The sequence below is a fragment of the Sitophilus oryzae genome, unplaced genomic scaffold (genome assembly GCF_002938485.1).
Source record: "Sitophilus oryzae breed Bouriz unplaced genomic scaffold, Soryzae_2.0 scaffold_151_pilon_pilon, whole genome shotgun sequence".
NCBI lineage: Eukaryota > Metazoa > Arthropoda > Insecta > Coleoptera > Curculionidae > Sitophilus > Sitophilus oryzae.
The window spans coordinates 1,061,077-1,073,827 of record NW_022146192.1 but is presented as its reverse complement, the minus strand read 5'-3'; the positions used below and the strand labels follow the sequence as shown (position 1 = coordinate 1,073,827).

General features: G+C 33.1%; 1 protein-coding gene across 4 annotated transcripts in view; it reads left to right on the top strand.

The window, feature by feature from the left end:
* LOC115878607 overlaps positions 1 to 12,751 on the top strand; it is a 118,898-nt gene that overhangs the window by 104,711 nt on the left and 1,436 nt on the right. For 2 of the 4 annotated variants that reach the window (XM_030895155.1, XM_030895156.1), the window contains 5 exons: positions 1,809 to 1,862; positions 1,948 to 2,121; positions 2,177 to 2,309; positions 4,159 to 4,302; positions 6,269 to 6,538. In XM_030895155.1, coding sequence (XP_030751015.1) covers positions 1,809 to 1,862; positions 1,948 to 2,121; positions 2,177 to 2,309; positions 4,159 to 4,302; positions 6,269 to 6,538 — 775 coding nt within the window. The remainder of the gene's footprint in view (positions 1 to 1,808; positions 1,863 to 1,947; positions 2,122 to 2,176; positions 2,310 to 4,158; positions 4,303 to 6,268; positions 6,539 to 12,751) is intronic. The other 2 variants (XM_030895157.1, XM_030895158.1) reach the window with 2 other exon arrangements.

Here is a 12,751-nt window from a genome sequence, read left to right as displayed (position 1 = left end):
CTATTTAATAGGCCTATAATTGTTGCTCTTTTCTGTGAAATTGGATTATTTGAATGAAAATTTAGAATTCTACCTGAACTGGTTGGTTTTACGAACCAATGAGTCATAAGTGTCCCGTCCTCATTTCTGAAAATTTCAACGTCCAGGAAGGATATTCTGTTGTCCGTCTCAATTTCGGAGGTAAAACTGAATTTTTGGATGGTATGAGCACCAGAGAGGTCATGTGGCGAGAACATCTAAAGACAGGTGGACTAGAAGATTGTTAGAATGGCGACCTCGAGTAGATAAACGTAGCTGAGGCAGACCACCGACACGCTGGACCGATGATGTAAAGAGGATTGCTGGAAATTGGATGATGACGGCCCAAAATCGAGAGACATGGAGAAATATGGAGGAGGCCTACGTTCAGCAGTGGACAACGATGGCTACATGATGATGATGATGATGATGAGCACCAGAAACACGGGGAAAGAAATTAATAATAAAGGAAACAAAAAATCAATCCTTTTTTGGCACCGAAATTAATTCAACTTGTGTCAGTACGACACAAACCGAGCATCGGTGTACATCGAGCAAAAAATATCTGTTGAGTTTTTGTTCTTTCTTCCGTATGTGGCTGAGTATTGGCGGTTGGAATCGCCATGAATGTTTGTAGGCATAATATGGATTAATATATGTTTTGGGTAAGTGGTCAGTTAATTTTATTTTGATATTTTTTAAAAAACTGCTTCTCCTATAGTGCTTGAAGAAGCGACAATAAACTCGCGAAACGTCGCAAAAACATTGTTTCCTGTCGAGCCTTCCTAGGAGAGCTTTCCCAAACACCCACAATTTTTTTCTTTCTGCGTACTAATTATTACTGGGAATTAACAATAATCATAATAGTTAAATATTTTTTGTTAATTATTAAGTTTTTTGTTAAATATTATTTAAGGGCTATCTTGCTTTTTAGTAGTGATCGAACCTTACGGTTTTCACGAACCTGAGCTTAATTTTTCTGAAACAAGGGTGCAATCGAAATTCCCATAGGTTCTGTATTTTATATGATACAGAGTAATTTTTAAACTGTTACCAATGTTCCAAATACATTTTATAAAATCTAGGTTTAGATATTTTGATTTTTTAGTGCCATGTTTCAGTTGAGATATTTCCATAAAACTAGTTAACTTTTTATTTTGTCTGGTAACAAAAACAGGTATGGAAGATAAACTAACCATATACATACATTGTTTTAACCCAACATATACAAATAAAATGTAAAAAAAAAATTTTGTTTGTTACAATTTGACCACAGACTTAATATACTATTTTTTTCAAGACGTCATTGGCGTAGTTTCAGGATCTTTATAAAAACCGAAAGAGTGTGTGATAAAACCTATTTATGCCAAACTCATTTATAAATTACATAAATAGAAGTTAAATATATGTTATAAACATAAAACTTTCAAGCTCAGCTTTTTCATGTTGTAAGATGAAACTTAAAAATAGAAACAAAGTAAAAACATCAAAGCATTAACTTGTAAATAAACGACTGTGTCAATCTTTGTATAAAAAATCTAAAATTCAATATGATCGAAAAACAAACGGCGTCAGCGATGGCTATGAAATGAAGATCGCTGTCATTTTGTATGAGAAATGATATGGGGAATTTCTTCAATCTTTCTTTTTTCAAGCCAACTGGACGCCGTTTTTTTATCATACGGTACTAACAGTGATATTATATGTGGAAATTTTTTGTAAATTTATTTTCCTGTTCCTTTAATAAGTGTTGTATGTAATATTGTGTTTTTGTGTATATTCCCGTGTAGGAAGGGGAGCATGAGGAATCACTCAAAGCCCTAAGAGCTGCCCCGCATGACATGGTAAGAACCCTCTTCCTTTGTAGATAATCTTTGTCAAAAAAGAACATTGTTATAGTACCTAAATATTAACGAACTGTTTTATTAGTTGGACGATATTAAGCCAATGGAGGAAATAACGGAAGAAACTTCCGGAAGTGACGTCAGCAGTGACGACGACGGTGAAACACCGGAATTTGTACCTTCAGCCTGGGACAAGTACGCCACACCGACAAAATCAGCTCTACGGTCTCCAGAAAAAAGTCTGGAAAGATCAGATTATGTAATAAAAACAAGATACAATTAAAACATAATTTAAGACATTTTTTTATTTCTAGAAAAAGCCTAGAGGTGTCTGGTTTAAAAAACAAAAATACCATTGCGTGTACGAATATCCCAGAGAACCTGAAAGCCCCATTTTACAAAGTCAGGACTTGTGGAAGCCTCAGCCCGATTTTGCCGCTATTTCTGGTAGGATTTTTGGTTGTAAAACCAATTAACTAACATAGATTTGATTTCATCCATTATTAATCATCAAGCTTAGATAATATATACTTCATGGATACCGTAACACCATAAGATACGTTCACAGTGTAATACAGTGATTTCGTCATGCCACACACAATTTTTTTTTCATTAAAAAGACTAAGGAAGTAGTTTAAATGCTATGTTTATACAGGGTGGCATGGCGCCTCTCATATGATGCGGAGGCTCCAAGGAGAACAATAGTTTATATCGAAATAAAATTTTTGGAGCATATGTAGGTTAATTGAAAGCATTATATAAAAATATATAGAGTTCTACAGGATGCCCCCAAAAAACTTACGCATCTAAGTTGTTTTTTTTGTAACGGAACACCCTATATATTAATTGATTTTGGGATTCTAGGAAAAAAATCAAGGTGAGTTTCGTTAAAGAGGTATATGCCTAAAATGTAAGGTTTAATTCCAATTTAGGTAGCTGTTATTGAAATTAAAATTTATTCTTCTTTTTTAGAAAATGTTAAATATGTCAAAAACCTTACATTTTAGTTACATACTTTTCTAATGAAACTCACCTTTATTTTTCTCCAGGAATCCAGGAAATAAATTAATATATAGGATGTTCCATTACAAAAAACACAACTTTCATGTGTAGCTTTTTTGGGGACACCCTGTCGAACTCTCTATATTTAAAAAAAATGCTCTAAATTAACCTACATAATATGCTCACAAAATTTCATTTCAATACAAATTCGTTCTCCTTGGAGCCTCCGCGTCGTATGAGAGGCGTCACACTGTATACATGCATTAGAGACGGAAGCGACGTCATGGAAATACCTTCTTTTGTCAGTTTTGTTTGACGTTTTACTCGACACATTTGAATTTCTGTGGGTCTGTTGCGGTTTTTTTTTATTTTTTTTGGTTATTTCTTGTATTAATGATTGGTTTAATGAGTAAAAGTTTAAGTGTATAAATCAGGAAAGAGATTGTGTCTGGGCTTACAGTGAAGTTATTTATTATACATCTTAGAATGAGGTTTCAAAAAAACTTAGTTCTGCAAAGCGCGATCTTTTCTAGATAAAAAGAAACATATAACATAATGGAACATTTTTACTAGTAAGTGATGTTAAGATTATGGAGTTTGTTTAGAGATAACTAATAATATGTTTTTATTTTTGTAATTTTTTGATTTTTTGTCAAAAAACAATTTAATACGTCAATTTTACGAATTTTACTTCTTTGTTTCAGTAGCGTATTTGTGTTTTTATTATTAAATAATTATGTTATCTTGTTTATTTTTGTTATAAATATATTTTTTAACAAATATAAAATAACTAATTTTTACTTAGTTTATACAGGGTGTTCAAAAATGCACGTTCAAATTTCAGGAGGTGATTTCTCGTCAAAAATATGGAAAAAGTTTTTATAAACAATGGGTCCGGAAAAACTAAAACTACGCACGTTTTAAAGATACAGGGTGTTAAACTTTATTTTTTTTTCTTCTTCCTTAGTCTTTTTTTAAGTTCATTTATTTATTTATAGTTTTAAGAACATTTATATGTTTAGGAAGATATATTATTTGAGAACTTTTATCAGTTTTATACAGAGTAGGAAGGTTATAGCGTTATCCACTAATGTATATTATGATCTATGGCATCACAGTTTCCTACCCCAGCTTACTCCATTTCATCAAGTAGCTTCTCTGTTAGTGTCACTGATTCACCTCTATTTATTTCACTGTCACAAACTTTCGATTCATCGGCAGAACATTTCCTCATGTATTTAGAGTAGTTCTCACGGTTCAAACGTCATTTCATCACGATAATCGATGATTGTAGACTGGGAATTTGACGCGGAGACCTATCTGCCCCCACCCACTGGTGATAGTGACATAATTCCGAGTACCTTTACCTTCAAACCTAAAATTAACAACAGTAGACGTAGTTTATATTTCCTTACGAACATTGATGGCCAGGGTGCAAGTAAGCAACTAATAGATTCGCTTTTTTTGCCTAATTTTGCTGTATTTTTTTTAATGTGTAGTTAAGTCATCAAAACTGAAAGCTTTATTCAAACATATAGGGCCTAAATCGTACCGCTCAGCACAAAAGTTCAATAACTTAGTGTTGTGATTATTGCGAATATTTAGTTTGATCTTTTCAACATCTTATATATTTTTTTTCAGATTTTTATTAGCAGTATTGCAACAGAAATATAAATTTTTCAAAAGCGTCGCAAATAATACGATTCGGGAAATTGGTTACCATTAAGTAAGTTACCTCTATGGTACCTACCATCTGAAATATATCTGAAACATATCTACATATTCATAATTAACCATAATTTTGAAGTTGTTTAAAAAATCACATTAACCTTTAACTTGTTAATAAATACCATAAACTCCGAATCAGTATTTTTATCTGCTTATAGTGCTTTTACTACTACTACTGTCAGTTCTACAAACATTTCTGTCGACAGACATAATCGACAGACTAAACTTCTAAAATCAATTTGTAGCATTTGACATACTTACAGTTCATCCGTAAGGACTATTAAATATATTACTGTCCTAAATCCTACTGATACAAATTGAGCAATCATACAGAGGTACTGTTTTAGGCAACATCTTTGAAAATAACAAAATAAACTGTTTAGCGTTTTTTAGAAATAAGGTAATTCTTAACCATGTGGAATGTTAGGAAATGTTCTCTAGTCTGAGAAAATACATGTCTTACAAAGTCTTACTGTAGTTTTGATGACTTAAATACTGGTTAGAGGGTATATATTTTTAGAGGAAGGGTATATATTTTACAGTACTGTTACAGGAGAGAATTGAAACTTAACGCACCTTAACAGAAGCGATTACTCTTTTTTATTTCTAGAATCTAGGGGTTTTTAATGTGGTTTATGGTTGATTTATACTTCAAGTATTAATCCTAACCTTATCATTAACATTAACCCTAAGAATTTAATCTTTTTACTTAACTTAAGAAACTGTCGTTCATACTTCTCCTCATTGTCTTAAGAGCCTATTACGCTGTATTGTTTGGGTCGCTCTGCAGGGTCGGGTAAAGCGGGTGTGTGGCCAAAGGAAATATATGTTATATTTCAGAAATCTGCCTAACGCTTAGCCCGATCCTGTCGTGTTAAGCCACACCCAAAATTCCAAACACACGTGCTTTGATTAAGGCTTGATTAAGTTTTGCAGAGGTTCAGCATTTGCCATAAAATAGCGAGCAATTTGTTACAAAACCATATAAATGATATATCCCTGTAATCACAAAACTTCAATCTATTTCCGTATTGTAACGGAATTTTAAATTATGTCTTTATTTAGAAAATTTAGTCCAAACATAAATAATATTTTGCTGATGTTTTATTATTTGTACATAAAACGTTAAATGCCGAACGCTTATTTTGCTACTTTTTCGGACTAGTGAAATGGACTCTTAAGAATATTCTAGTATGTGCGCTTGTGCTTATATCAAACATATGACTTGTGTTAAACTAACTTTAATTTAGAGACTGGTTTTCACAAGTATAATATTCACTTGTTTGTCAATAAACATGTCAGTCATTTCTAGATCACAAAAATATGCGCCAATTAATTTGGTTATCAGCATTAGATCCTAAGAATATAAAATGTCACATATTTCTTACGACTTTTGTTAGGGCTAAGGCTAATATTAAGATCGATGGTTTATGTACCATCGATGGTATGAACACTAGGGTTCGTTAACGTCGATTCATATTCTTGAGATTAGGATTAATGCTAGTGTTATGTTCGGAAGCATAAACCAGCCATTAGGAATTTTCATGATGTTCGAGATAATTATTAGAAGTGTCGCTACTGTAGTTTACATAGTTCCGAGCTGTCTTCCTTAACATATTCTCAAATAAGTTCAAACATCCTAATAAACCTACTTTACAAGATATTTTCTTTCCTAGGTCATTCAGGTACCTCGGAAGATTTCATGGTCTCCAGCTCGACGAATCCATTCGATATCAATCCCCTCTGTTCTCAGTTCTTCCCCGGCAGTTCCAACTGGATAGGGAACGTGACTCCCGACAGCGGTTTGGAGGATTTGACTCCAGGAAGTGTGAGTGACACTTCCGAGCTGTCGGCGAGTTACCAGGAGCAAGGTAAACAGATCCAGCCTTTGAGGAAATTGGCCGCCGTTGCTGTCAAATTGAATAAACAACAGGAGGAGAATAAAGGTAGATATTTAAAGTTTGCTTGGTGTAAAGCTGCGTCTACACGTAACATTTTACCTGACGTCTTACCTGTTCAGTCAAAACGTATCAAGGAAAACAACTGGGTCATTCAGTTTTACAACAAAACTGTCGTTTTACCTACACTGAAAAAAAATTAGTTCATACTTTTATTAAGTAAATTTACAAAAAATAATATAGACATATTACGGACACAGATGTAAAATGACTTGGGTTGGGTGACCGGCCATTGACGTAAAAATCCAGAGGGTCTGGATAATATTGATAAGCTGCAGAAAAATCTATCGATTTAACCACTTTGTCCAGGCATTGACGTTAATGTTCGTTTTAATGCCGGCGGCGCACAGTGTAACGAAATCGGGAAATGCTAAATGAATAAAATAAATGAAAAAAAAAATTAAATGGATAAAGAACATCCCAGAGCTCCATCATGTGAGATATTTCTTGAGTTGACCTCTTAGTCGGGGAGTTATGGCGGGTTAAAGTTATGGTTTCCTTAATTTACCAAATCTGTACAAAAATTTCATCCAATGAAATTTATTATTTTCAGAAGTTTCCTTGTGTTGTTCAATTCCAACAATTTTTTTCGTAAAGAGAGGTCTTTTACCAACAACAAACCTGAAAAAAATGTCCCAATTTTTTTCAAGTCTAGTTTTTACATGTTTATTATGACTTTCAAAAAAACGCTTACATTCGCGCAAGGTTATATATACAAAATATCATAGAGTGAACCTTCTAGTATACTGTTACATATAAATTTCATCCACCTAGGTCCGAACCTGGAAGAAAAAAATAAATTTCTTCGGCAATAATTACGTTTTCCATTGATTCGACCATAGTTTTTATCCGTAATTTTTTGTGCTATAATTTCTTTATTGAAAAAGCTATACGCTTGAACGCTTGCTATGAACATACTGAATGCTATTTTAGGGGCGAGGAACCATCCTCACATTGGGGTGGGAGACAGTTTACAACAATTCAGAAAATCTCAACATTGGAGAAAAATTACTTAAGAGAATATTTTTTCAAACCGGCAAAATTTTCTTTGATGTATTTAACATTCCACCCTCAATGCTGCATCTTTGTTGATGCGGTGAGTCGGGTGAAGATCATTCAACCGACATTTTCGACCTTAAGCGCCTCAACTACGGATCGGAAAGCATTCAAAATTTAGGTTGATAACATTTTTATCGCCAGCCTTTGTTTGGTGTGTTTCTTTTTTTATCTATCGACAACGTTTTTTGTTTTTCACTCTTATCTGCAGATGTAGGCATTCGTGTGTTTTTATGAAAAGATATTTGAAATGAAAACAAAAAATTACACCGATATATTTTTATTCTTTTATTCAGTCTCTATCTTAAAACCGGTACCGTTGGAATAACTTAGTGGTCTTGTTGAGTCTCGTTTTGTTACTGATATTTTTATTGTGAAATGTGAGGTTTGGAGGAGTGTTGGTGCCAAAAATGCAAGATCTAAAAACAAACCGTTGTTTGTTTTTGTTTTTGAAAAACAGAAATGTAAATTTCAAGGATCATAAGAAACTTCTCAATATTATACTATCTCAAAATCCAGTTCAGATTCCAGAAAATATTTCTGGAGATTTGGAAGACTGTTTAAGACATTTTTGTAACACCTTGCATTCAAAATGGACAAAGAGAAATTATAAATTGGATTATTTTACTGTGAGTGAATCCGGTTGGCTGGACAAATCCTTTTGCTAGCCCCAATCATTTCTTGATTTAGTAGGACCGGCACCTTCTCAAACGACCAATAGTGGAGAAAAACCGAAAAAACCATTTGGAGAACTCTGCTCAAAACAGAAAAGGGAAAGAACGCAAAGTCTTACATCTAAACCAACTGAAGAACTTGAGTTCTCCATGAAAATTAAGTTACGATTGCAACAAGAGTTGAGCAAAACTTTTGAATATCTATTGGAAAATCCCGAGGAAGTCAAAAGAGAAAGCGATTTTCTGTTTCATCCTAAAAAAGATATAAAAACCGTCCAAACAGATAAGGCTCTGGCTATGATGAGTTCTTTAAAACTTTCTACTTGGCAGTATCGTACTTTAAGAGAATTTACGAACAACAATATTGAAAAGGACAAATTACCATCATATTACAAAGTTCAGGAAGAAAAAGAAAATTGTTATCATTTCAAAAGAGATATCACTATAACCGAAAAAATAGCTGAAATTAAACTTCAATCGATTCTTGACCTTACTGTCCAACGAATTTTAAAAACTATAGATATAGACGTTTCGGAAAAAAACCTTATTCTGACTAGTAAATGGGGGTTTGATGGTGCAAGTAGCCAAAGCGAATACAAGCAAAAATACCAGGATTTTACAACATCAGAACAGGATGAATCGTCTGTGTTTATGACCAGTTTGGTGCCTTTGAAACTAGTTACCGAAAACGACAAAATCATTTGGGAGAATCCAAAACCTTCGTCCATCCGTTACTGCAGACCTGTCAAGTTCGAGTTTGTGAAAGAGACTAAAGAAATGGTCAAAGAGCAGTTCTGTAACATGCAATCTCAAATAAAAGAACTGCTACCAACATCTTGTGATCACAATATTTTTGTTAAGCATGATTTGCATATGACCACGATAGATGGCAAAATAAGAACCATAATATCCATTACACCATCTTCGTCCACCTGCCCTATCTGTTTAACGAAACCGTCAGAACCGTCGAGAAACCGTCAGGTTTAATCCAAATCTTGAAGCGATTTGGATTAAACCTGCCAGAGAAGACGTATACAATTATGGATTATTAACACTTCATATGTGGATTCGGTGTATGGAATGTCTATTACATGTCTCATACAATTCCGACTTCGAAAAATGGACGGCTAAAGGAGAAAACAAATTAAAAAAAGATGAAAAAAAGAAAAAGATTCAAGTTGCTTTCATGGATGAGTTAGGACTAAAGGTGGATATTGTTAAGCAAGGCCGAGGAACAACAAATGACGGGAATACCGCTAGATCATTTTTCGATATATCTTCAAAAATTACTGGTATTGATAATAATTTGATATATCGCTTTGCGCTAATTTTACAAGTAGTGTCGTCTGATGAAAAGGCTAATACAAGTTCACTAAGGTACATGAAAGAGACAGCAGAACTATTTGTTTCCCTTTACGGTTGGTATTATATGCCTTTAAGTATTCATATGCTTTTGATTCATGGTGCAGATATCTGTGAACGTTTTCAATTTATACCCATCGGCAAAATGCCAAAGGAAACAAAGAAGTTCCGCCAAAATTTTTTCCAGGAAGAGTGGTCGTAAGGAAACTAATGAAGATATATTGCACAACTTATTGATATATTCAGATCCTCTACTTTCACATCTGCGACCAAAGCACTCTAAAAATAAAAAAGTAGACTTGTTTCCGGAAGCGAAAGAGCTCTTGTATATGGATGGAGAAGAAATTGAGAATGATTTTTAAGCATGTTTTATGTAAGTGCCTTACATATTATATTATTTTGGAATAATATACACCCCACATAAATTATCGCATCACTTATTAATTTGGAAAACTGCCTATTATTAAGAAAAGTATTCTTAAATTCTCTTGGTTAACAATAATCTCAAAAGTTACTTTCATTAATAGCAACTTGTTAAGGAATGGAAATTATATCATAACTCAGGCAGACCTTAGATTTAAGTTTTTCACATAAAAATGTTTGAAGCGTTTCAAGAATAAATACTACGAAAAATATAAGTGTTGCGAACTTTTTTGTGAGGTGTGTATTATGGTTTCCTTTGTTGAAGCTGAATACGTTTTTTCGCATATTATCATAATTATTTAATAGTGTCAAAAGATATTTGCCACTTGTGTCGTTCTCTTTGAGTTTTGTAGTCTTATCTAATTTATCCCTGATTATTTGAATATTTAGGAATGTTGATTGAGTTTTGACATATTAGCGGGAGATAAATGATTGTTCGACAGTAATTTGATAACGTTTTTGGTCCATAAGAGCTATAAACTCTTCGTAAATAAAAAAATATACCTGTAAAGTCCTTTTATAAAACTTCGTATTTTTTTTGGCCTTCCATTACGCCTTTTTTACTCTTTTCGCCCTGTAGCAAAAATTCCTAGTCGTATTATTTAATTTCTGTCAAAAAATGTCAGCAAGAATAGTGAAAAATGTCCCACTATTTTAGTTTTCGTTACACTGTGCGGCGGCGGTCCTGATAAAGACTAGAAATAAGATATACGGGGTGGTCCGAACTGTATTCCGGAAACTTCGACAGCATATTCCCAGATAAAAATATGTAAAAAAGTTCGTATAAATGTATGTCCTAAAATGCTGAGTTTCGTAGATACAGGTTGTAGAAATTTCATTTTTATTTTGATTTTTTCTAAATAATTTCTGAAGTAACGTTAATACTTGGATGAAAATTGGTGTCTGGAAGTTTTTTGACATGAGAAATTTGATTTTGATGTCAATATGACTCCAATTTTTAGTGGGCGCCACCTACATGTATTTTAACTGTTTTGAAGAGTAATCACTTTTAGTTTGTACCTGTATAAAACCACTGAGTGAAAAAATATACATTTCCGTAATTTTTTACGTTAAAAATGTCTCTTGGTAAAAATCGCTATGAGCAGCCGTTCTCAAGATGTTTAGAATAGGGACAGTCAATACATGTCATTATTGATAAAAAATAAACATGTTGAGTAGGTAGTTATTTGACTAAAATGAGAAATTTCGAAACTTTTTATTTTTTTAAATTAGTCATAAATTTTTCTTCGAAAAAATGATAATAAAACAGTGTCTGTTGAACTTTTGGCACAAAAACATTATTACGATTTCAGTCTAATAACTATTTAGTCAACATGTTTAATTTATGTCAATGATGACAGGTATTGATAATTTCGATTCCAAATATCTGAAGAACTATTACTCGTAGCGATTTTTACCAAGATTTTTTTTACGCAAAAAACGTCGTTAATGTATATTTTTTATTCAGTAGTTTTATACAGATACGGACGAAAAATTATTACTCTTCAAACCAGTTAAAAAAGATGTAGGTAGCGCCCTCTACAAGTAGGAGTCATATTGACATCAAAATCAAATTTCTCATGTCAAAAAACTCCCAGACACCAATTTTCATCCAAATATTGACGTTACTTCAGAAATTATTTGGAACAAATCGAAATAAAAATGAAACTTCAACACCCTGTATCTCCAAAATTACGCATTTTAGGACATACATTTATACGAACTTTTTTACTTATTTTTATCTGCAGAATATGCTGCCGAAGTTTCCGGAGTACAGTTCGGACCATCCTGTATATCGTCCTATTGCTGCCAAAAGTCATTAACTGACATTTTTCCGAATAACCTGAAAATTTAATAACTAACTATATATTGAAGCGGAGAATCCATTGAAACAGTCATTAACTACGATTTCTGGCTATTTATGCTGTATTTTAATACAGAATAGTCAGAATAGTCACTAACAACAACTTTATGCAATGTAATTATTCTTTAGACGCGTTTTTCTCGGAAGTAATAAAAAGTAAGTTAGTGACTTTTGGCAGCAATAGGACGATATGTTTGTTTGTTTTTTGCCTACCGGCTGACATTTGAAGCGTCTAGCCCCTACCAGTGACTATCCCGTCGACACGAAGTTGCACAATTGAGTTTTGATTTTTTTGGTTTCAACCGTTTTTTTCGCGACTTTACTGTTTTAATTCAATTTTAATCCGAATTTGATTGCTTTGATGTTTTGAATTTAATATTCGATGTCAAAGTCAGCGTTCTTTGGAAAGGGCTACCAGACACATTTAGGAAATGACAGCTGTCGTATTTCAAGATTTCTAATTATTATGTAGTCAATAACGTTATTGTCCGGGCAATGACTGACAAAAGCAAATCTATACTAATATATAAAATCCTTAAGTGACTGACATACTGATTAACCACGATCCTGCTCAAACCACTCAACGTAAGAAGCTCAATTTTGGCATACAGGTTGTTTCTAGGGTGTTCGATAAGAAGGGATTTTTCGAAATTCCAGTTCCAAGAGGGTGAAACCACCCCTCAAATATTACAATATTTTTTATTTAAAAAACGGTCAAGTTTCCGAAAAAACGCTTAAACACGTATATTTTATTTTGTTTTTTTTACATATTTTAAGATTTTTTAAAAATGTATACAGGGTGTTTATTTTTTCACAATAAGC